This window comes from Manacus candei, unplaced genomic scaffold, assembly GCF_025592945.1.
Source record: "Manacus candei isolate 608988 ecotype Guabito, Panama unplaced genomic scaffold, ASM2559294v1 h1tg000051l, whole genome shotgun sequence".
Taxonomy (NCBI): Eukaryota; Metazoa; Chordata; class Aves; order Passeriformes; family Pipridae; genus Manacus; species Manacus candei.
In genome coordinates this window covers 4,012,081-4,037,673 of record NW_026138099.1, presented here as the reverse complement: position 1 = coordinate 4,037,673, position 25,593 = coordinate 4,012,081, and the positions used below count along the sequence as shown (strand labels likewise).

Sequence of the window (25,593 nt, the reverse complement as noted above, 5' to 3'; positions counted from 1 at the left end):
GAGTGGTAAAAAGGTTCCAAAACTCCAAGTTTATATATTCTCCAGTTCAGGCAGGAATGCTCAGTCCTTCCCTCAGAGCAGGGAATTCCATAAAAGGGTATGAGGACGGGAACATCTTCCTATCTCACAGGCCTCTACTGCTAACAATTTCTGGGAAATGGCATGGAAGGCTATAGAATACACAGTTTTGGGTTACACCCATACCATGATGAACTGGTCTCAGCTGTCCTAACTAGGACACAAGCGAAGTTAGATCTGGATTCTGCAAAGGAACATCAGTTACATCTGCTTGGAGTTTACTTGAAGTGTTCATCACCTGCTCACACTAGTGATGTTTGGACCCATCATCAGACAGAGGCATTAGGAATGCTGGATTCAAGATACTGCATCTTTTCAAGTTACATTATCTGCCATTAGCAGGATCCATTCATACCTGTGTGCACTTTGTGGCACTATGCTTGAGTTGTATACTGTTTCAAAAGTATTCCCATCTCACAGGACATAAACTGTTACAGGGTATCTTGGAATAAGGGAGTGATTTCTTTCTAATATTGTGGCAGCTGCTGCCACTGATTTAGCACAGACTGATGCTCCTGCTGCAATCAGATCTAGTTGTATGGAGTAGTATGCAACCAGACCCTGGTAAGGTCCTAATTTCAATGTTATCGTTCCACTGGCTATTGGTTTTTGTTCATACACACATAAATGGAAGGGCTTTGTATGATCCATGAGCCCAAGACAGAGAGCTGATGCCAAAGCTCTTTCTATCCCTTTAAAAACTCTCTGCTACTTGCTACGATCAATGGGAAACTAAAATGCTTCAACAGTCTTTGCCAGGAATATGTCTCAAACTTTCTACATTATCCTTCAGCAAAGCAAGTGCTGTACAGTTACAGGCAGTCAAGCAATGCTATGAGCTTTGCTTGCACTAATACAAAGGGAGTTTTTATCTATGAACAGCTACAGGATAAAGTTAAGTATGGCATTTCAAGACTAATCCTTGAGTTGCAGAGTACTCCCTGGTGAGGGCTAAGCAATTTTCACTTCTATCTTAACAGCCTTTGAGGATACTAATCAAGGACTTTTCTCTCATTTCTTCTCTCAAACTGAATTTGTATTGAAATCCATGGAAGCCCTGCGTGTGATGACCCTTCATAACTGACTACTGTTTGCAGTGAAACCAGCTGCATCTGCAGATTGAATGCATTTAAAATAAGCCTTCATCTTAGTAATAAAGGGTAAAAACATAGTTGACTAGACCCATTTGCTAAAACTGCATTTTATTATCAGACTTAAGAGGTTTATAATAAACATATTTAAATAGTGGCTGGCTTTGGTGCTATTGATTTCTGCAATGTATTCTAAACTGTAACTTTCCTTATTCCTTTCCTTCATTATTAAAGTTAGAATTGCTTTCTGGCTTGGATAAAATCCCATGTAAGAAATGAGATATGCAGATTAGACCATTATCAGTGCTATTACTGTATGATTTTCATTTGGATAGTAACCTTCACTGGGAGACTTCACAGCACATTACAAATGCTGCCAAAAGTACCTTCTGGCGTTTCCTGGAGAGCATTACCAGTGCATCACCCCTCATGGGATGACTGTCTAAAACAACTTAGAATAGCCTAGAAGAAGTGTAACTGGAGCCAAGGACTCCTGTTTTTCTCTGGGAAGAAAATTCACAACCAAAGAATAAGGCAGTCTTCATGGATTTGCTAACCCTTTCAAAAACTTATGTTACATGAACTGGAGAGTGGTAAGCCTATTTGACAGCCCAATCCAAGCAAGCTGAATCCTACTTTTATTGTTTTCTGTATAACAGATAGGCCACATTAAGACCAGCAGGAAGCTGTATTGGAGACACCTCCCAGAGGTGTCAAATCAAATTTCTTTCACATTTGAATAGGGAAAGCAGATTTTTCAGCATACTCTGCAGCTGATATGAACTTCTTTTAATCCAATCTAATTATGGTTTTGGCACTGATGCTGCCATTGTAACCCCCAGGTATTTCTTTTACTATAACAACCTTGAAAGCTGGGGGCAACACTTCTGGCAACTACAGAAAACATATCGCAGTTTGTCAGCCAGGCTCTTTAAGACCTGTAAGATGAAAGGCAATCAAAAGCAACATCTAAGCCAGCAATGCCCTTGTAGCCAGGAGGGCCAACCGTGTCCTGGGGGCATCAGGCAAAGCATCACCAGCTGGTTGAGGGAGGGGGTTGTCCCGCTCTGCTCTGCACTGGTGAAGCCTCACCTTGAATATTGTGTGCAGTTTTGGGCACAACAATGTAAGAAAGATATTAAGCTCTCAGAGAGCATTCAATGGAGGGCCATGAGGATGGTGAAGGGCCTTGAGGGGAAACCGTATGAGGAGAGGCTGAGGTCACTTGGTCTGTTCAGCTGGAGGAGACTGAGGGGAGCCCTCATTGCAGTCACAACTTCCTCATGAGGGGAAGCAGAGGGATAGACACTGATCTCTTCTCTGTGGTGACCAATGACCAGAGGGAATGGCCTGAAGTTGTGTCAGGGGAGGTTTAGGTTGGATATTAGAAAAATGTTCTACATGCAGAGGGTGGCTGGATGCTGGAACAGGGAAGTGGTCATAGCACCAAGCCTAGGAGAGTTCAAGAAGTGTTTGGATGATACTCTCAAGCACATGACTCTTGGGGATGGTACAGTGCAGGGCTAGGAATTGAACTTGATGATCCTTGTGCGTCTCTTCCAACTCAACATATTCTGTCATTCTGTGATCTGTGAATTTAAGTATGTCCTTTAAGAGATATCTTCTGCTTTTTTCCTGCTTCTGAGATATCAGGATAGAAAAACATTATTTAAACAGATTGAGACCATAAGACAGTACCTGGTTTCCCAAAGAAGAGATGTGTTCCTTTAGTCCCAAGCCATGACTGAATCTCTGGAGCTACCAAAAGCCCTTTGTGAGAGTGTTTGTGTTATGTACAGTCAATGTTCTCATATCTCAACGTCCTTACATGAGCCACATGAAACTCAGGGTTTAGGAACAGTGCTGGCAATTAAGCACCACAGTCAATCCAGAGAATGAATGTGATATCCCTGATATCCTGACACCTCTGGTGAAGTGCTCCTCAAAGCAAGATGCCTCATAGCGTCAACATGCTCAGAACTGTCAGCACCAAAATATTTCAAATGACTATATGCTCCTTTACCCTCAAGAGATCTCACTGCAATTTTTATCAAATTGAAAGCCATTGTGGCTACTGTTCATTTGGTCAACAGCAGATTTGGCACTGTACTCAGGACTAGGGTTCCCTCTCCAGGGTATAACATGGAGCTTACACACAACTAGAGAGTTTCCTCAGATAGGATGCTACTGAGACACATTTCAACTGTCTGGGCAAGCTCTGCGACATGGCAGTTATAAAAGGAAAAGCTGCTTGGCTAAAAGGCTATGTGGCAGTGAACAAAAATAGTCTCTATCAAAGTGGGGGGAAAAAGTGTAACAGAATAGCAAAGAAGCACACCAAATGCATCCACACTCCAAGTATTTACCCAGTGCAAGAGTGGATGTGGTGGCAATGAGGACTGATTCATTCTCTGCCCCAGCAGCAAGCGAGGGATGGACCTGACAAACTGTACTGTGAGTCACGCAGAAGATGTTGTTACCCAGGAATCAGTGATCTTGAACAGGCCATGTTTGCTCTATCAGGCCTTACACTTTATGCCAGAGAAGCCCATTTGTTATTAACGTAATCTGTAATTTTTTTACATAATCTCTGTGAAAGGCAATGTGTATGTGGATCAAGGAGTGGAATGTATGGATCCTGTCCAGGAGACTATTGTATACGGAGGAGTCAGAGACCCACATTTCAGCTGACCTGAGCAGGTGCAGGGCTGTGCTGCACTGTGCTGTGTTGCACGTCCAGCGTGGCCTTCAAGCCTGTGTTATGATGCACAAGTCCCTTGGACAAACTCATCCAGCATGTTTTAACTGAGGAGCCTGCAGGCAGCTCCCACTCACCACTGGCAATTACATCATCTCCCTGGCCTTGCCTGTATCGGAAGTCCTGCACCAATTCTCATACAAACATCCCTTATGAACAGAGTTTTCTTATAAAAAAATTCAGTAGTAGCTACAACAACCAAAAAAGGAGGAACCTCTTTCCACATATGGGATCAGTGCAGCATGCCATGGGGAAATACATCTGGGGTCCTGAATGCAGAATTCCCACTATCTGAAGGGACACAAGTCTTATTTGCTATCTACATTCCTCTTGCTGTTGTATCAGCTATTTTATTAAGACATCTGCTGCTGAGACATTCTTACCGAGACTCAGAAGGCCCCCACACTGCCTCTTTCTGCCACCTTGCCCCCCCACTCCCTGGTACAGAATGCAGTCAGACACCCCATTCTCACCCTCCACTATTGGAAAAATACTTGGCTGTGTAACTTTTTCACTGAGTCAAACTTAATGTGAGGGGGGTAACCACAGTAAAATTCTCACAACAAATGCCCTGTATTCCCTGCATGTGAAGATCTCAAAACCATAAAGACATTCATGTCCATCAGAAGTCTTTTTGTTTATGTTTCCAAGTAAAACTAGAATGGCAAAAAATGACCTGGTTTATAGTACAGGCTCTCTCCTCTCCATTCAGCTTTTATTTCTCTAGCCTGACTGAATAATGATGATCTCCTAACTATTCAAATATATAGCCATCAATATTTTTTTATAAAACACCATCAGAAATTTCTAAACAGATTTAAGATTTAGTGAATTCACAGACTAACTCAACGGGTTCTGGGTCTACCTATCACTTAGGTTACCAAGCAGCATAGCACAGGCCCAAGCCACTTCAGACAGCAGTGTATGTCCTACTATGCCTCAAGAACTAAACAGAGAATATGAGGCCCAAAGTATCTCAAAATATGTCAATAACAAACCAGCCTGTCAATAGAGAGATGTTCTTAGATGAAACAGAGATCATGAAATAGGAAGGAGACTGGACACTGCCTTTGGATTCATGTCATTGCCTGTGGTCACCTAGAGATGGACTGAAATACACCCCCGTGAAAGGTCCTATGGGTTCTTTTAACTGATCTTCAGATACTGCAGCTTCAGCAGCAATGAGCTGTGAGAGCCCATCTTGGGCAGAGGGTACTGAGTCAAAAGCCACCTCGCAAATACTTGTATGTGCTGTTTGCAAAGAGTTGCCAATGAGAGACCATGGATAAAGAAAGCAGTCTGCATGACCCATGGGGTGTGATTGATTTTCACTTTTTGTGTACGCATGTAGGCAGCTGAAGAGAATATAGTTTTGATCTCTGAGTCACTTCTGGACTTTTTGTGGCTCTTGAAGTTTCAGGGCACGGTTTTCCACCAATTCAATGAAGGCAGGGGTAGGACTCTTTAGATGCCATAAACTGCCTATGGTTTTAGTTGGTGAAGCTGAAAACAATATATCCCTTATCTTTTTAAATGAATAAAAGTATTAGATGGACTTGCCTACATTTACTTTTGTTTCCTATTTGTCAGCATTCCACTACTTTTAGCTCAAACCAACTCAGGGTAGAAAACCTTGAGGTAGAGAATTATCTAACCCTTTTCAAACAAATTCCTTTCAAAATAATTGTGATTTTCTCTGAAGATATTCTTACTGATAGCCATTCTTATGTTAAATGTGCCTTGTAGAAGTTGCCTATTATTTTGATGTTCAAGAAGTGATGTTTTGCATTAAAATAACTATTAATTGAGAATACAGCCTCTTTTGTCACTGCCACATGGTTACCTCTTGGTAACATAGCAGTTACCAAAATACATCTGAACTAAGCTTAAACTCTTCTTCTCTCTTTGAGAAAGTGTAGACTTGGGGATCTTTTCCAACCTAATTGATTCTCTGATAACATGCATTTATTTTTGGTGTCCAGGGTCTTCCTGATGTCCCTGCAGCTTGATCGATGACTGCCAGTCAAAGCACTTAGGAAGCTGAAGGTACTCACTCTGCGGTAATTTTGAAGGTGATAAAAATTTGTTTTCTTTCCTATTTAGGGGAATGAATTCCCTTATCTTTTTCGACGCAAGTTAAACGCTCCTCCACACCCCGCCGCTTCCCTCGCTCCGCCGCGCCTGCGCTGCCCGCCACGCAGGCGGCCTGGGCGCGGGGGGCGGCCGCTTCCTGCCGGGCTGCGGCGGAGCGGTGCCTGGGAGCGGTGCCTGGGAGCGGTGCCTGGGAGCGGTGCCTGGGAGCGGTGCCTGGGAGCGGTGCCTGGGAGCGGTGCCTGGGAGCGGTGCGGGGCGTGCAGCGACGCGGGCCGGGCTGAGCCGAGTTCAGCCGAGCAGAGGTGAGGGGCCGGAGCGGCGGGAGGCGGCTGTGCTGCCGGTCCGGGGCCGCCAGTAGGGCGGAGGGGGAGGGCGCGGAGCAAGGGCCGGAGCTCCGCCGCCCCTGCATGGGCGCGGGGACCGAGCAGCTGCGTCAGGCCAGCAGCGGAGTAAAGGCAGCTACCGCTGCTGCCCTGTGTGAGCCGGTGTTATTTGTTTTAATTTGGCTTGGTTTTAATTTAAAGCTGGTGGTTTTGAGGCTCCATGAAGTGCCGTGTACGTCGCACGGGAGTGGGGAGGGGAGGGGCGGGTGTTGGCAGGTGTGCTCACTGCGCTGGTTTGGTAGGAACACCATTTCAAATCGAAAGTCCTTAAAAATGAGCCAAAGGCAATATATGTCTGGGAAATGTGGTCTCAGTGCTCCCTGCGATCGTATTCTGTTGTGTAGCTTAGCTTACCTTGACGTAATTACTTTGGGTGAACTGGTATGGAGCAGATCTGAAGGTGTAATACCATAACAGCCCTTCTCTGGTTCAGTTGCATTAGCAGTGCTTGTCCTTCTTATCATCAGGATGGTTTATTAGATTTGCATGGCAAGGTTTTGATAGAGAGGAGGCTGTAGGAGTGGTTTTTGTGAGAAGCTGCCAGAAGCTTCCCCTGTATCCAACAGAGCCACTGCCAGTCAGCTCCAGGACGGACCTACCTCTGAGCCTGCCAGTGATGGTGACAGCACCTCTGGGATAATGTGTTTAAGAAGGAGAAAAACTGCTGCATAACAGCAGGCCGAGGAGAGAAGTGAGAATATGCACCAAGGTACAGAAGGAGGGGAAGAGGTGCTCCAGGTGCTGGAGCAGAGATTCCGTATGCAGCCCATGGTGAAGACCATGGTAAAGTAGGTTGTGTGTCTTGCAGCCCATAGAGGTCTGTGATGAAGCAGGTATCCACCTGCAGTCAATAGAGTAGCCCATGCTGGAGCAGTTGGATACCCAAAGGAGGCTGAGACCTCATGGTGAGGAGCCTGCACTGGAGCAAGCTCATGGCAGGTTTTGTGATTCCATGGAGACAAAAACCCACATTGGAGTAGGTTTTCTGGCAAGACTAGGGACCCCTTGGGGGACCCATGCTGGGGCAGTTTGTTCCTGAAGGACAGTACCCTGTGGAAGGTACTGCTTCAGCAGCTTATGAAGAACTGCAGACTTGTGGGAGGGATCCCATGCTGGATCTGGGGAAGAGTGTGACTATCACCTCATTTCCTGACACCCTACTCCATTCAGGGCAAAGAAGTAGAGAAGTTATTAGTGAGTGAAGTTGACCCAGGAGGAAGGGAGGGTAGGGGTAATGTGTTTCTAGATTTGTTCTTATTTCTTATCATTCTACTCAGACTTCATTTGTTAAAATTAATTTCCTTGACTTGAGTCTGTTTTGCCTATGATGGTAATTTCTGAGGGATATTCCTGTCCTTTTCACCACACACAAGCCTTTCATCATAGTTTTTCCCCTTTTCCAGTTGAGAAGGGAGGGTGATAAAGCAGCTTGGTAGGCACCTTGCAGTAAACCAAGCTCAACTCTCGACAGATGCTTATCATTCACATTGATTATGTTGGGAAAACAAGCCAGGCTTCCTTTCCCTTTCCAATACCTTGTATTTTCTTTCTTTATCCTGTGTGCATGTGTTCAGTGATTTCTGTGGGGTGAATGTTTTTTGCCTGTGTGATTGATCGTGTATCATATCCTTGAGTCAGATGGGACCCGCAATCATTAAGGTTGGAAAAGACCTCAAAGATGATCAAGTCCAACTTTTGACCAAACACCACTGTGTCAACTAAACAGTAGCCCAAAGTGCCACACCCAGTCATTTCTTCAGGGATGGTGACTCCACCACTTCCATCCTTGTTGGTTTTCAAGACTTCTCTGGATTTGGCATAGAGCAAGATGATCTAATTAGATCAGTTTTGATGAGAGGATTAGACTAGAAGATCTCCGGAGATCTTTGTTCCTAAACTGTCTGATTCAGTGATTCTTATTAGGAATAATAAGCACGGTAATGGATTTACCAAGGAAAAATTATTCCTGACCAACCTGATTGCCTTTAATAAATGATAATTGGATTTGCAGGCAAAGGTAGGTGTCATTTACCTCCATTTGAACAAGGCTTTCAGCACTGTCTTTCACCCTGTTCGTGTGTCAAAGACAGGATATATGTCTGCCCTAGGCATGGACAAGAGGAACAGAGTGATGGAACCCTCAGGAATTTCAACAATGACAGATGCTGTGTCTTGGCCCAGCCCTTACAGTATGGATTGGGGATGGGCTGTGTGAGGAGCAATTCTGCAGAGATGGCCATGGGCCCTGGCAGGCATTGCCCTGGCCTGTGTGCCCCAGGCTGTTGCCCCAGAGCTCTGTTAGGGTGGGGTGGAGGTATGTTTACAGTAAACTGAAATATCTGAATATTTTCTGTGGCCATCAGTTTCACTGGTGTGCAACAGAGTCCTGATTTCTCTTCAGTTTAAAGTCTTGTGTGCTTATGGGTACCTGCATATTCTAACTCACAGAGAAAGTTTTCATGTCAACTGTTACAGCCCCTAACTACAATTACCATTTGCAGTCTCCCAGGTGAGTGTTTTGTTTGTTTCGCTTCTGGTTTTGCATGAAATGATGGAAAAATTGTGGATAATTTTGCATTTTAAATCATATTTTAGAGACAGTGGACACTCCACTTGAGCTGTCCCATTTTCAAGTCAATGAGATGTTTTTAAAATGCTTTCAGAGTACATACATGCTGTGCCATATGGAATATGGCAGTATATTTGCTGCATCTTTAAGAAATGTCCATCACCCATTCTTTGTGCAAGATCAGTGAGTATTCAGCCTTTATTGGGTTTAAGCCCAAAAGGCAAAGTGATACGGTAGACTTTGGAGGGGGAAGAAAATGGTTTAGTGCTTGCATCTGTTTTTAAGTACAACATAAATCTTGTAATTTTTTTTTCTGGGAAATAGCATGCTGTCTTTCCTAGTCCTAAGTATATTTTTTTGATCTCTCTTGCAGGGTGAAATTTAGTGTCATATGACAGAGCCAAAATGCTGGATGACATCAAGAAGCGATTTGAATTTCCTAATGCAGTTGTTCAGTCACAGGTAATTTTTTAAAAGCATTAAACAAATGAAGTTGTCTATGGAAGCATTTGTTCCAATGCCTGCTGCCTAACTGTGAAATGTAATAAGGGAGACTTCTGGGGCGTGTCTTCTTTTTCTTTTTTTTGTTTGCTCTGGAGTCAGAAACCCAGGGTATTCTTAAGCTGCAAACAAATACTAATTGCCTTCTCTGTGTAATCCAAACATTGGACATAATTTCTCATCACTATAAAGTCTCTTCAGGAAAATCAGAAACTTTCCGTGTCTGGATGTTTGAGTAGGACCAAATGGTTTTTGGTGACCCTGTGATCTCAAGAGAAGCCAGAAATTACAGGATACCACGTGTGGGGCTGAAGTACTTGGCAACACTTTATAGAACTGTCTTTAGGACTGATTTGTTTTCTTCCTGTGTGATGAGAACTGATGAACTACTCCAGTCTTGTCACTCATCAAAGAATAACTGTATACAGCTCAAAAGACCAGCCCCTTTATCATCAGATCCATCTGTTGGCTCCTGAGCATGTTCACCTGAAATTCTCATGTGTAAAAAGTGTTTATCATAATATTTTTAATGGACAGGAAGGAATAATAGAATTAATAGACTTTGGTCAAAAAATACACCTTTCTTGCTTTGGCCATCTCTCATTTCAGTGTTAAAAACCTATCTCTTCATCTGTAAGTTCATTGCTAACTTCCCTGTTTTCTTCTTCCTGTTCGAATTCAGGATTAAATATGTAGTCATTCAACTGGTGGATTAAGTTGATATGGATGCAACCTGGTGCCTCTGTTGCCTTTTCATTTCAGCTCAGTTTGCATTGGTTTAGCAACAGTAAAGTTTGAAGTGAGATCAGAAGTCCCTTTGTCATCAACTTGGCATTTAGGAGAGAAAATCATGTCCCTGAAAGCTGGAGTTCATCTAAGGTCTACCAAAGTGTCTCATACTGCAGATGAGTTTACGTCATTACTAGCCTTGATGGGTAGGGCTCAGCATCTTGGAAGCAGTTAATTTTTCTTCAGTGCTGAAGAATGTCCCTGTGGTACACTTCTATTGCTGAAATGTCTTGGCTCATCACTACAGCTGTACATGATTAAGGTCTGCTGATGCTGTCCAACTGCTTTGGTTGATTTTGTCCTCTGCTTTGGTTGTTTTGATAGTTTCCACTTGTATTCTGTGACCCCTGAAAACCATGGTGTAATCTTCAAACTATCATCAGGTCAGGATTTAACTTCACGACAGATGTGTTTCTGGGACCAACCAGGACATCTGTTCTGCAGAGCATGTAATCTACACATGATCAGAAAAGTGAGAAACTTGAGCATAGATAGGCTAATCTGCATTTTTACTTTCCTGTATGGCTAGGTCACTGCAAAAGCCAGTTTCTATTGATAAGCCCATTTTCATGTGTAATGAAAGTGTTTTAAGGATGTGGGTGTGAATTAGTTTCTGAAGTTCCTTATAAACATGAAAAAGAAAAAAAATAATATAAGATTCACTTGGTAAGTGCCCTAAAAGAGATCTAATCTGCCTGGAGAACACGTTGTTGCTCTTGCAGTGGGATAGCTGCAGAGAAACAGAGGTAAGTGTCTGACTTGGTCCCATTTTCTCATTTTGATTTCTCAAGGGTAAGATTTTCAAATAATAACCTGTCTTTTTAAATAAAGTATGCTAGAGTACATATCCACGCCTATGAAAAGCACAATCTTTGTAGCCTACAAATGTTCAAAGTGCCGTCTTTCCCAGAAATATGAGCCCTTATCTCAGAGTGCTGTTGTTTGTCATGACAGGCTAGCAACTAGTACTTAAATGAGGTGGAAGTAAATAATGAAAGGAGAAGGAACCTGAAAATATTTAAAATAATTTGTTCCTGTCTTTTTATACACTAACAAAAAAGAAATGTTAGGTTTTTTTTTTTCTTGCTGACCTAGTTTTTTACCAAAAATAATGATCTGTCCTTACCAGAGAAGAGTAGATGCAGCAGCTGTTCTGGGCAGATTGATAGACTGAAACGTTTTTGTGCTCTTACTATGAAAACATGTCTTTTTCTGTCTCTCACAGAAAGGTTTTTTTGTGTAGCAGTGTCAATAATTTCTGAAATAAGGCAGACTAAAGCACTAGAGATAAGTCAGAAGACAAAAGACTGGGTTCAAACAACCTGATGCCTTTGAGGGTATTTCAGTTCACATTTAGATTTTTAAATGCAGTTTGAGGAAATCAGACATTCCTTGTATTAAAATAGAATGAGGAACTTAATCTTCAATCTCAAATGAAGAAATTTATGCTGTTATTTAGAAATGAAGCATTTTTTTCTGGATGACGTTGAAAACTTAAAACTTGTTCATGATCTCTGCCACTGAATAGGTTAATGAGGAATAATGTTAACTCAAATGCCTTGTTTAAAGGAAATTAACCTTTTCTGGCAGGAGCTGTGCTATTGGATATGCAGAATGCTTAAGGTATGATAGTATGTTTATGATCAGTGTTTAGCAAAACTTGTGATACAAAACTTTGGACAAGTTGCTTAGATTTGCTGTGTTCTGCTTCCTCTCTTGATTCTGTTTCCCTATGTAGTAAAGGATGTAGTAATTACCAGTGCTGTTAAGTACATGGGGATCTGTACAGCAGGGGGGCTATAAATGTTTATTAAAGTTGATGCATTAAAATACATGCAATTCCTAAGTACCTATGTACCTGTTCAAAGAGACCTTTGGATCTGTGTGGAGCCCTATGGAGGTTTGTTTCTTTTCTGCCTCAAGACAACAGTATTATGGAGATTTTTAACCCTAAAATATATTTCAGCTTCCATACCAGTAAGATTTCAAATCATAATAAAATGATCACAGGCAAGAGCATTGTAAATTCTTCTTAATGGAGAATTTAAAAATCGTGCACGTGGTTTTTATTTATTTTTATTTCATTTTATTTTATTTCTTTTCACGCATCTGCATGTGGTTTTTATTTCTTTTTCTCTCTTAGGCAGTAGGACATTTGATTGCTGCAATACTGAAAGAAAAAGTTTCTTCGGAGAAGATCAGACAGGCTTCTGCCCAGGTCTGTGTCATTCTTTCACTTGCGTCTCCTCTCTCATCCATATATTCCTATTCTACGTGCTTTGTCTACATTTTCATGTTCTCCATTGTGTAATTTTAACACACTTCCAGAAGTTAAATAAGGTAGTCATCAATGTGTATCTGGGTGTATGGGTAGAAACAATAAATCTCTGGGATCAGAAGAGCAGTTTTACTTCCATTAGAAGTCTTAATGGCAGAAGTCTTAATTCTGCAGAATATTAAGATCTAACTATGTTCAGTTTAAGAGAGCTTAATTTAGTTATGTTTCTGCAAGTGAAGTACCATATGGTGAGACATTGTCAGTTGAGGTGGAAATTCATTTACATCACTATAAAAATTTCAAAAATATGGCATTTCACATATCTGCGTTGGTGTTACATTTCATGTTAGCTAAGCAGAGCTTGTATTTCTTTGAGAACATTATGTAGAGGTGTACTTTGCATTTTAAATGAGTCAAGCTCACTTAAGTGAATGCCTTGTTAACTGAGAGGCATGTGGAATTCTGGCATTTCTGCTTCTCTGTTTTTCCTCCCCAAAAGCTTACTTATCCAGAAATTAATAGAAAATTATTTGTAGATTTTTCATCCCCATCTGATTCCTTAGCCCCCACGAAGTAGCAAACCCAGACCTGAAAAGTGTTGAATTTTGGTGTGAGGGAATGTTGGAGGTGTGTAGTTTATCTAACAGAAGCTCTTCCACTGTCCTGATTGTTATCACGTTCCCCAGTTACTTTCTGTTTTGAGCTACAAGCTGATTCTTCCCCTTCCGCTGCCCCATGAAAGTACTGAACTGAAATACAGCAACACCTTCTAAAGTGCTAAGAAGTAGGAGATTGCAGTGGTTAGACGTTGCAGGCTCCCTTTTTTACTCAAGGGCATTTTGCTGTTTTCAATTGTTTTAAAACCTTCCCTGCTCTCCATTTGGAAGTCACAAAGTTAGCAAACTAGTCTGTGAATACAAATTTACTGTGGAAACAAGCAGTAGTTTTGATGGATACTGCCAAATCTTTGTGCTTACTAGCAAATGGAGAGAACTTCACACGTTGAGTAAAGTCGACTTATCTTTGGATAGCCCTTTGTATGCCTTCCTTTAGCTGTCTGCACTACACCTTGCTGTAGACATAACTTGTCATACCAGTTCCTGAGTTGCTTCCAATTGCATCCTGATTTTTTAAATCAGGAAACTGATGATAGCCTGCCTGTGGATGCCCCATCCCTGGAAGTGTTCAAGGTCAGGTTGGATGGGGCCCTGAGCAACCTGATAGTGAGTGGCATCTCTACCCATCACAGAAGGGTTGGAACTAGATGATCTTTAAGGTCCTTTTCAACCCAAACCATTCTATGATTCTACCTACATAGGCACAGCTGAATAATTCATCTACCTTGCCTTTTTCTCAGAGACAGTGAGTCCTACACTCTACTGTGGGAGTAGAAAAGTGGAAACTGTCCTGGGAAAGACCTTTCTTAGGAATAGAATCTGTATCCCAGCTTCCTCTCTTGTGCTCTCTAAGGCTTCAGGAGCAGCTGTTGAGCTGTTTTTTATTTAAAAGTGCATTTGAGATGAATTAAAGCCTTCTTATTGCCTTTGTCCCATGCTTTTGCCCTCAGACCCCTGCTCTGAACCTGCTTTGGGAGAAGTGTTGCAGTGAGAATGTTGCCTTGCGAACAGCCTGCTCTGAGGGGTTGGTGGCGCTTGTTGCAGAGAAACATGCTGAGCTCGACTACGTTCTTCATGGAGCTCTCAACCTAATTCCCTCAGCAAGGTAGTATTTGATTGTCTGATTTTGTGTCCTTTTGGCAGCTGGTTATCAGTCATCACTTTTCCCTTGTAAATACAGGGGAAGAGGAAAGATTCTGTAAGTGTCAGTATCTTCAAATAAACTGTGGCATTAAGGACTGGTATTGCCCTATCACTCTACTGAAGCACGTTGCTTTCATCTTGGTTATGTGACAGTGTGGCTCTGACATAAGAACTCAGAGTATCCTATGGGTATAAGCTGAAATTGTTAGCAGATCATACTAGTGCTCTAAACTTTGAACTGGGAGCCTCAGAAGTCAATGCATTGCCTAGTTTTGTTGCCTTTGTCACTGGGAAGGGGAAAAAAAATGGCAGGAACTTCCATTATGTGGGAGGGTGTTTTGGTTTAAACCCAGCTGGCAATCAAGCCCCTTTCAGCAGATCGCTCACCCCCCCACCAGTGGGATCGGGGAGAGGATTGGAATGGTAAAATCCAGAGAAACTCGGTGGGTTGAGATACAGATGGTTTAATAGGGAAAGCAAAAGCTGTGAATTAATTCACTGCTTCCCATGGCCAGGCAAGTGTTCAGCCATCTCCAGGAGAGCAAGGCCCCATCATGTGCAGTAGTTTCTTGGGAAGACAAACACCCTCACTCCAAACTTACCCCTCTTCCTCCTCCTTCCCCCGATTTTATATACTGAACATGATGCCATATAGTCTCATTTATGGTCAGTTGGGTCTGTCCTGGCTATGTCTCCTCCCAGCTTCCCAACTTCCTTGCCAGTGTGGCAGTACAAAAAGCAGAAAAGGCCTTGGCTCTGTGTAAGCCCTGCTCAGCAGTAACAGAAACATTATCCTTATTATCAGTCTATATTATCTATATTGTGTTCATCACAAATCCAAAACATAGCCCCATAACAGCTCCTACCCCAGCCAAAACCAGAACGGGGAGAAATAACTTCCTAACCAGTCTGTCAAATTAAAATTGGTCAAATAAAGTCACCCTAAGAATTTGTGTTGGGATTAGGAATGCTGCGGTTTGTTTCCTTGTCTGCTGAGGAAGAAATCACTTTACCTAACACTACAGCTACTTCCTCCTACAAAATTCTGCAAATGTAGTGCTTACATCTCACAGTGGTGTTTTAAGCTGCAAATGCCATTGTGGGGGGAAAAGACACTGTGCATAACATTTAGAAATGGGAAGTCAAATGATGATCAGGAAGATGTGTCCATTTAAATCTACCAACTGTGTCAAATTGCTTTTTGCTAGCCAACTGAATTTCTGCACCAAGCTGTCTGATTCTCTTGCTAGACTGCTAGAGTTTTTTTAGCCAAGCCAGCTATTTAGTGCTATATCTGTCATATATTATGCTGGTGTATTCAGCATAGTGGTTGGAAGAACCATGCTATTCAAGACATATTCTTCACCCCTTCTCACCTTCACATAATCAGTTTTAGCCAAAAGTTTCTCATATTCAGTCTGAGCCAAGGTGAGCTTAAGTTTGAGTAAACCAGTGAAACACTAAAAAAATATTTCTTACCTTATGACTTGCTTGTTGACAGCTAGAATTTTACTGTGATGATGCTGATTCTATGTGTGTTTACAGTTGGTGTCTATGGATCCCTAGAAAAGGTTTTGTAAATGTATTTTTATAATATGGATAATTTCTGCAATCCACTGTCCTCCAAATGACAAAACTTTACTAGTTTGGTTTGGAGGAGTCTGCATTGTTAATAAAGAGGTAAAAGTACCTGTGCTAAGACTGTGAGAACCGTAGTCCTGTAGGGTAAGATGGAGTAAAAGTTTGATTAGCTGTGGCTTGCAGACTAGGAAATGTGAAATTCCTGTTCAGCTTGTTGCCGTGGGATTTATGGTGCTTCAAAAAAATCTCCGGAGCAGTTAATTAGGGGTGAGATAAGGAAAGGGTTTATTATGTCAAGGCAAAAGATGTTACACGGTGCGCACCCCTGTGCCCCAGATGTTACATTTTATAATACCATCCATCCAATCCCAGATGTGTCCACCCTGTGACCTTTACTCTGGTCCGCCCCGGGTCCACCCCCTGAAACCATGGGTCTGGGGTGTATTTTGGGACCACCTACTTCATCACCTTCACCATCATCAGAGCACAAAGGGTACATAGTCACCCAGTTCTTGACTTCATTTTGTTGTTCAGGCCCTGATATGGCTGTTCTCTAAACAGTCTAGGCCTTGCCTTGACAAAAGAGTAAACATTTCTACTGGATTTGGGGGTAGGAGTGATATAGGGAGCATAGAATGGGGTGAGAGGGTTAAGGAATGTGTAAACAAGGGTGCTACAGGGAAAGGGATGTAAGGGATGCTGCTTTTAGAGTCTACTTATAAAACTTACAAGACTTAAAAATATTAGGAAAATAAAAACCATTAGGGGCTTAAGGCATCAAGCTGAAGGTTTGTTACGGTAGCAGCATTTGTAAGGAGATGAAATGTTAATGCAGCTTTTTACTTGTCTTAGTTAGGACAGCTGAGGCCAGTTCATCACTGGACGGGTGTAACCCAAAACTGTGTATTCTATAGCCTTCCATGCCATTTCCCAGAAACTGTTATCAGTGAACCATTTACACCCTCTGCCCACAGCAGCCTGACTCCTCAGGCTATAAACTAGGTGCCTCAAATCGGGAGGCCTGGAGACACGCCATCTATAACGCAGCTGTCTCCTTTGAGAACACACGCAGGATCACTCTCAAGGAGAAAAGGCAGCGCAGAAAGAACCGTGTCTTGCAGAATACACCATTTAAGGAGTCTTTCTGCTGTGCCTTATGTAATCGGATATGTCTGTCACGTATTGGCCTCATAAGCCACCAGCGTGCCTGTAACAAATGTGGATAGAGCCTTCCCAAATCTTCGTTCGCAAAGACTAGCCATGATGAAGAGGCCTGCGAGATAGGAGTTGCTTTTGTCCTCACACCCATTAAGGAATCCCCACCCTGAGGGAGGTACTGAGCATTCCTACCTGAACTGGAGGATATATAGTCTTGGAGTCTTGGGACCTTTTTTAACCACTCGTGGGATCCAGAGGAAGACTGCAGATCACTGATCTCAACCAGACTGCAGACCACTACTCTCCACGGGACTGCAACCACCACTTTTCAACCAGACTGCAACCATCACTCTCGACTGGACTGCAACAGCACTCTCACCAACAGGTTTTCCCCTCTCCTTTTACTTTGGACTCAGGGGGCCCAAAGAACACCACTCTGTTCATGCCCCAAGGTGCTGGGTTATATATTTGGGTTTTGTGGGTTAAAACCACTTGTTTGTCTGTAAAATTGTACTTACTGTATTATTTTATTAAATTGTTATTCTGACTTATAATCTCTCTTTTGAGTTGAGTTCATTTCCCCTGCTGGTTTACCTTTAAACCAGCACATTACTTCAGGAAATAAAAAGTGTAAAGTGGGATATTTAGGATTGAGTTAACCTAAAAAACAAAATCAGAGTTATGTGTTGAAGGGACTTGGATCTGCCCCATTTCTACAGCATTCTTTGATTTTTTAAAAATTTTAATGTATGAAATCAACACACAACTAATTACTATAGTAAATGCCAGCAAATTATCCAGGAACCTTTAATGTATTTTTTGCTTCTTTCCCACCACCGCCTTCTCCTTCCCCAAGCTGCTACAATTCAAACTGCATCCACTATGGATTGCAAAGGGTTTATGTTGCCTAACCACAGAAGTCTATGGGTTTAAGAATGTCTGTAGCCTCAACAGCTGATTAAACTGACAATTTCAGGTTGGTTCTTTTCAGTAGTGATACTTTTTTTATTATCTTGGCTTAGAATTGTAGCCTGCTGTTTGTCATCCTATTCCCTGCCATATTTTCATGTAAGATTGCTCTGTGGCTTTGCGCTGCTGTGTGCACAGTGTCTCTAAAGTAAAATAAATATGGAATTAGCAGCCAGTGGCAGCTAACAGAAAGGCATTTGCAACCGCTGAGCACTTTCAGTGCTGAATGGAGTTCGATGTATGTTTTATTGGAAAGACTACTGGTGTTCTTGCTCCTCTTCCTTCTGTTACAATGAATTTAGCAGTGGCTTAGAGTACCTGCTGGATTATATTTTGTCAAGTGTATCAAATTATGCACACTAGGAGGCACATATTGCTTTGTCAGAGAGGAACATCTCATGCTTATTTCAGGTGACTTGTTTTGTGGTTCACACTACCTGCTCAGTACACAAATAGGAACCTATTCTTACCTCTGTGGTACATCACTGTACTATGACTGGCTCTTAGATGCAGTGTTAGTTTCCTCTGATGCCCTAAGAGTTTAAACTCCATAAAACATTGTATTTATGTGTGTATTTGTGTGGTTTTGCATATAGAGGAAATATATTTACATGTGTAAATAGATACATGTGCATTATTACATCTTCTTAAGATTGGTTTGCAACTTCTATGTAGATGATGATGAGAATACTCTGTGGCCTGTGTTCAGTAGTGAATGAGGATAAATAATCGAGTCAGTCTTCTAAACCACCTGTCAAACAATTTGTTATTGTAATCCCAAGAATTTCTATCTGTATATATGTTCTCAGAATGTTTTTATCACCTGTAGAAGGTGGGGGAAGTCCTTGCAATACATTGTGCCACTGTATTGCATGTGTTCAGGAGATAAGCTTAAAGCCTGAAGCAACCATTCTCTCCCCACTTCCTGCCTGGGAATTAGGATCAGCAATACAGGAGTTTCAGAACAAGAAAGACAGTTTTCTTACTGTTTTATGGTTCATTTTTCTCCCCTTGCTGCATAGTTATCCAGTTGAAGTGTGCTTGCAAATTCCCATTTAACTGGCTCTTTCTAGCAATGGAAAATCTAAAAGGTTGTTCTCTCCCTGCCCTCCAAAAATATCCTTCCTCCTCTGTGTTTTACATTGACTACCCTGGGATTTAGAAGGCTGCAGCATACCTTCCTGTTTTTTGCTTTGAAGCAGTGTTCTGTCAAACCTAATGTTTTCTTGCATTGTCAGATTTCATCATTTTGAGAGCCAGGTGTCACAACAGCCAGTCATTTTAAAGATTAAAGGCACATCTTAAAACTGGTCCACTTCTGGAAGAAAGAGAGAAAACAGAAGGATGTTCTATCAGTTTTGATCAGGGTCAGTGTTTTCCAGCACTGCCGGTAAAAGTGTGAAAGGCACAGAAGAGAGAATATAGTACTTTGCCTGTATCTAGAATATTAAACTAAGCATTTCTTGGTGGGGAGATCCACTGTGGGACTTTTCTAGGTGTGCCATACCAGCTTACAGGAAAGAGTTTGTCTGCAGGTGGTGACAAAAAAGTAGTAAAAGGTTTGACAGTTAAAAGTGGTATTTGCCTGTGTGTTCCCATTTTCTTTTACGAATGATGGGAGAGTGTCTAAGTTATGTTTCTACAATGATGAAATCCTTTACCTTTGCAATTTTTGAATCTTCAGTAAAGTGTTTGTAAATATTAAGTTAGACTATTTCTTTGTGATTAGATGTTGTTGCCACACAGTGTTGTGTTGACGTTGATCTATGTTGATATTGTGTTATGTGAGCTCCTGTCTTTTGACAGTGTTCATGTGAAGCTTCCTGTTCTTTTATAGAAATTGCTTAAATCTGTTCAGAATTTTTCGCATAGCTTTAAAACCTAAATGTTTGTATATCTATTCATAATTTTGGAAGACGTTTATGGAACATACTGCACTCTAGGCCAGACAGTTACTATTACTGTATCTCAGTTTGCTAATGTGTTAAATTAGGATGATGGTTTGTTTGTCCTGTGAGAAGGTTGTAAATTGTCTGTAATTTCTTTTTCCATCTCACCTGCAGTTTTCCTTTCACTAGTGGAGAAGTGGAATTACAGATAAAATAGATTTCTCAGATTTTTTTCCTGATAGGAAGGGAAGAAAGGAAAACAGTAAAAAAGAAAAAAAAACCAAAGCCCAGCACCAAATTCTGTTTTTCCTCCCTTATCTTGTTCTTTGAGATAAACGTAACTTTTTGTCAGGTAATGATCTATTATAGTTGTGTATTTTAATAGCTCTTCCTTTTCATTATGTAAATAAATCGAGGAGTAATTGTGTTTTATTAACATGACTAGTAAGCTATCTAATAAATTTTTAGGTGATGATGATGCAATTGTATAGCATGTTCTGGGTGAAAAGTCAAAGAACCAATCATGACTTTTTTTTTCCTCTGCTTCTACGTTTTCACCTTGTGAAAGTGTGTTTCATTATAGAATCCAGGTTATTTTCTTGAGAAAGGGATTGGGCTGGTTCTGGCATGGTCTTGTTGGAAGAGTATGGAAAGCACTTAATTATGAAGAGGAGAGCAAAAGTTTGGAAGTTGTCTTTGTAAGCTCAACCAAGCTCTAATAAACTCTAGACTTCTTTTTACTGCATCATCACCACCTTGTGGTGGACTTGGTTAATTTCTTTAGTCTATTTCCAGGAGAATATGGGAAGACCTATCAAAATTCCATTTTGATAGTGATACATGAACTCAAAGTTTCTTTAGATTCCCTGAATGGTAAATTAAGTAACATAGGAGAAGGGAGATAAAATAACTGTATGTATCTGTTTTGTATAGTCCTTTGCTCCTGAGATCAAAAATCAGCACAAACTAGACGTCTCAAGTGTCTTTGAGATGTGATTTCACTTCTGAGACAGTGGCGTTGTTGAAATTTGTGTACCATGCTTGCTTGATGTTTACCTGTATGCTTGCACTCAGAGAAGCTCTAATTTTCTGGTTTTAACATATTAAATGCATGAGTTTGAGTTGATCTGGGGGAAGCAAATGTACTTGTAATATATGGTAGAAGCAAACCATCAAAAGTTTTAATTGATGCATTAATTATTTTCTCTGTTATTTAGTTCATTATGTGAAAAGGAAAATAAAGACACATGGGTGCATGACTTGCCCAAACCTATGTAGGCAGATGTGAAGAGTCCTTAAGAACTCCAGGCTTCAAGTGTTTTGTTCCCTCTCTTATGTAAGAATCAACTAATGTAACTGTATACGTGATGCTGTTTCTTTTTGTCAACAGGAATGTGCACGGTTTAGTAAAAACTATTTGCAAGTTACTACAAATTCAAGCTATTCAACTGGGAAAAGATGGAGATGAGTCTGTTTGGAATCTGTATGGAATCAGGTTAGTGTCACATTAGTTTTATTTAGATATGATAATATCTAATGTCTGATTTTCAGGAAAAAAAAAGGTTAATACTGGCTTTCAGTCTTTCTTTTTCATGTTCTATTTTGTTTACATGGTGTAGGTAATCAAGTGCTGGCACAAGTTGCCCACAAAGATTGTGGAATCTCCATCCTTGGAGATACCAGAACCTGACTGCGTGTGATAATGGGTAGCTTTCTGACTACCTGCTGACTATGCTTGAGCATATGGGTTGGACTAGATAATCTGAGAGGTCCCTTCCAATGTAAATCATTCTCTGATTCTATGATTATTTTTTGGTTGACAGTCTTAAGGAATTTTCTAGTATAGGGATAAGATTGTGCTTTTCGAACTTATGGTGGCAATGGCAACATGAAGGCTGTATGCAAGAACACAATAAGTATTTTAAGACTGTGAATTACTTCCCTCTCATTTGTTTTTCCTGCTTTATTCTTATTATCAAAGTCAAGTTCCTCAATGTCTTTGCTGCAAAGATGATATACATGTAAAAATAAGTGACTTAAAGATGCATCTAGACCTACTTATCTAGAGCTGCTTGTCATGCAATTGCAGACTTTTGAAGGGAACATCTTAATGACTTCATTCAGCTCTTGAGAAACCATGAGTCAGTACTGGCATTAGCACCCTCTATTATATCTTCTGGAGAATGTTCCAGCTTAGTAGATGTCATGAACATTTTTCAAGTGTCTTTTTATGCAGTTAAGAGATATCACTGTAGGAGGCTGTAGCTATAATGGCTTAAGGATATAAAATGCATTGTTTAAAAGACAGGAGTCATGTCATTAATTAAGCAAAATGAAATAGTGAAGAAAAGTGAAACAGGCTTTGGAGTGCTGGATATGCTTGCATTCCTGAAATCCTTTGTTTTTCTAGGTATATTGGGTCTTCCTACAAAGTCTCCTCTTATAGAGCAGTTTTAGTTTAAAAGGCAGATAATCAAGGGTACTAAGATGGAACTCATTTGGAAAATTTCTTTTTAGTAGTAAAATAAACATATTTAAAGTCTCCTGTAGAAGAAGCTAAGTTAAAGCAACCTAATCCAGGCTTTGTGTGAAAAAGAAGGTAGTAGGATGTGGCTATATGTGGAATAAAGAGATATCCTCTGCCCAGTAGAGCGAAGGAAGATAATTGCTTTTTTCCCTAACCACCTACCAAAAGAGAAAGTACTGGTAACATACAAGGAAGGTGAAATTTGGAACATTCAAAATGGTTTAAATTAAAGTAATAGACAATGGAAAATAAGCAGCAGACCTACACTTAGTCAATACGGTTTTTGTTTTCCCTTTTGGTTGCAGTCAGCTTTAATGAAGAGAGATGTCAGATTGTTTGATGTAAGGTCAGGGTCTTGTGCTTTTGAAATCTGATTTCTGGGTTTTAGTGTACAGAAAAACCTATCCACTCATTGTTATGTAACAATTTTGGTAGTTGTGCTCTATCAAATGCCATTAAAACTTGATTTTTTCTAAGAAATAGAAGAATGTATACAGTAGCTCACCAACAGTAATCTGCTGTTACAGTGTTCATGTATTATGCTGTCAACAATGCAAAAGTATTCCATGTGGAAATCATCAATGAAGAATCAAAAAGCTCCAGTATGTTCTCAAGTGGTTTGCTATTGTCACTAGTATTACAGGATAATAAGTAGATTTGGCTTAGGTCAATTTTAATTCTGAACAATAGAATTTGTTTTATAATACAGCTTCTTATGATGACATAATATCATGAACAGTTCCTGAAAAGAAATGAAAGAAAATAATGTCTTACAGATTTGGGCATTTTGTGGTTGTTGGGTTTTTTTTTTTGTTGTTTTTGTTTTTAAGTTTGGTTGGTTTGTTTTGGTTTTGTTTGTTTTATTATGTTTCTCTGGGATAGAGTTAGCTTTCTCCGTAGCAGCCATCACAGTGCTGTGTATTTGCAGCCAGAACAGCGTTGATAACACACCAGTGTTTTGGCTACTGCTGAGCAGTGCTGTCCTCCAGCCCATCGCCATCCCTCTAAGGCCAGTAAGGTAGAGGTGGTCAAGACTTCAAGAGGGCACACAGCCAGGACAGCTTACCCAAACTGACCAAAGGGATAGATCTTTCATACCGTACGACGTCTGCTCGGGAATAAAAGCTAAGAGGAAGGAGCCTAGAGTGCATTCATTATTAAGACATTTATCTTCCAAAGCAATGGCTACACAGACTGAAGCCCTTCTTCACAGGAAGTGGCTGCACATTGCCTGCAGTGCAGTGCTTTCTTTTCCTTTGCTTTCTTGCATAGCCTTTGCTTTTCTTTAATAAATTGCCTTTATCTTGACCGGGGGGGGGGGGGGGCTCCTGTCAGCATTTTTAATGCAGGTGGGCTGTGGTACACATGTACAGAACTTTGGCTATAAATTTTTTCTGAAAGCTATTTAACTTTTTTTTTTTAAATGAACTAGTAGTTTACATTATTCTTAATGATTCATCGTGCATGGTTTTATTGTTTTAAAATTCTGGAAAGCTGCCAACTTTCTGAATTCGAAATTCAGAGTAGGTAGAAAAATGCTTTAAAAATGCGTATTTGATGGAGCAAAAGGCTATCCCAGCATTCTGAAGGGACCAAGGTCACATCTGCATTCTCAGAAAAGTATGTTGACTGCAGACATTGTTTCTTGATACAGAAAAATAGTCTGTCTCTGGATTTGTCCTTTGAATCAGATTGGAGCTCTGTTGTATTCAGAGATGTAACAAAAAAGTTGAGATGACCTAAAAGTTAAAAATTATTTGTGTTTTACTGTTGCCTCTCATACAAGATTTATCTTGTATGATTTATTTATGTTTCCCTGACCACTTACATATAATGAGTGGATAACTGCTGTGTCTGGTTGTGCATTTTGCTTTATCCTGAACCCACTGGCAATAACTTAGGGTAGTAGCACTGTAATGTCATTTAAAGATGTGTGTCTTACAGTGCTGTTCTGGCAATTCCTAAGTTAGTGTTGACAATAAATCTCATCTACAAACCTCATTTTTCCTACTGCTATTAGCATTATCAGATGCACCTTTTTTAGGCTGCACATTTTGGTGTTTCATTATTAGTCACTGTTCACTATGGAACTTAGCTAGTTTCTTTCATCATCCAGTTTGGTGCAGTTATAGTAGTTTCAGAACACTCAAAATCTGTCCAAAAAGGCTTGCTTTTTTTCCTCCGTGGTAAACCATTTTCATTTTGGACTTGATGTGTCGCATGTGCTGACTTTAAGGAAGGTTCCACTGCCTTCAGTGTCATAGAAGCATTTAAGTGATGACTGAAGACATATTCTTCTGATTAGGAAAGGTAATTAATTTTTAAAATGTGACAAAGGTATTGAAATAAGCAGCTGCTATAACCCTATGTGTCTTTACAAGGGCTATTCACTTTCAAGGTCCTGGCATGGTTTTCTGCTTCTTGCATACCGTCATCTTGGAAAGCTGAAATGAAGCAATAACCTTAGCTTTCCTAGTCTTTGTACACGGATTATAAAAGACTGTAACTTCAGTAAAATATTTATAGTTTGGAAGGAAGTACAGCAGGTAGGTGCTGAAGGCTTGTACCTGTGCTTGGAAGACTGGACAGATGATGTGTGACAAGTGGTTCAGATTTTTCTGTGGATATTGCTTGGAGCTCAGTGCTACAACCTAGTGCTGCTACCAATCACTCAAATCAGGCTTGAACAGTGATCCTTAGATTTTATTTAATTTAAAAACAAAGAATGAGACCAATACTTTTTCAAATAGAGATATTCTGTTTCAATCTTGTTTCCTGAAGTTCTGAGAAAATATACTCTCTTGACAGTGTAGCAGTCTTAGCAAAGCTGGTACCGGGAGTTGGTAAAACCAGGAGGTTAAATTGTCTGTTATCTACAGCTGCACTTATTTTGAACATAGCAGTTTTGCATACTTCCTTTCTGCATTAGAGATAAAAATGTTATGTCTTGTGTTTCAGGAGCATTCCCCATCCGTTAATCACTGTCCTTGAAAACAGATCTGACTGCTGGCCAATTCTACTACAGCAGATAACATTATTTTTCCATCAGTGTCCAGAGAGGTAAATGAGTAAATAATTAAAACATAGCAAATGTAGATAACTGAATCATATAATTGTAATTATTTTTTTGAAGGCAGCTGCAACGAGCTGTAAGAATTCTGTCTTTTG

General features: G+C 40.7%; 1 protein-coding gene across 1 annotated transcript in view; it reads left to right on the top strand.

Annotated features, from left to right (window-relative positions):
• Positions 1-6,150: 6,150 nt before the first annotated feature.
• The window catches only part of FOCAD (focadhesin), a 98,360-nt gene continuing 78,917 nt past the window's right edge, over positions 6,151-25,593 (top strand). Inside the window, exons 1-6 of the mRNA XM_051801330.1 lie at positions 6,151-6,323; positions 9,347-9,435; positions 12,407-12,481; positions 14,109-14,263; positions 21,289-21,393; positions 25,384-25,485. Of these exons, the coding sequence (XP_051657290.1) occupies positions 9,379-9,435; positions 12,407-12,481; positions 14,109-14,263; positions 21,289-21,393; positions 25,384-25,485 (494 nt within the window). The 5' untranslated portion in view covers positions 6,151-6,323; positions 9,347-9,378. The remainder of the gene's footprint in view (positions 6,324-9,346; positions 9,436-12,406; positions 12,482-14,108; positions 14,264-21,288; positions 21,394-25,383; positions 25,486-25,593) is intronic.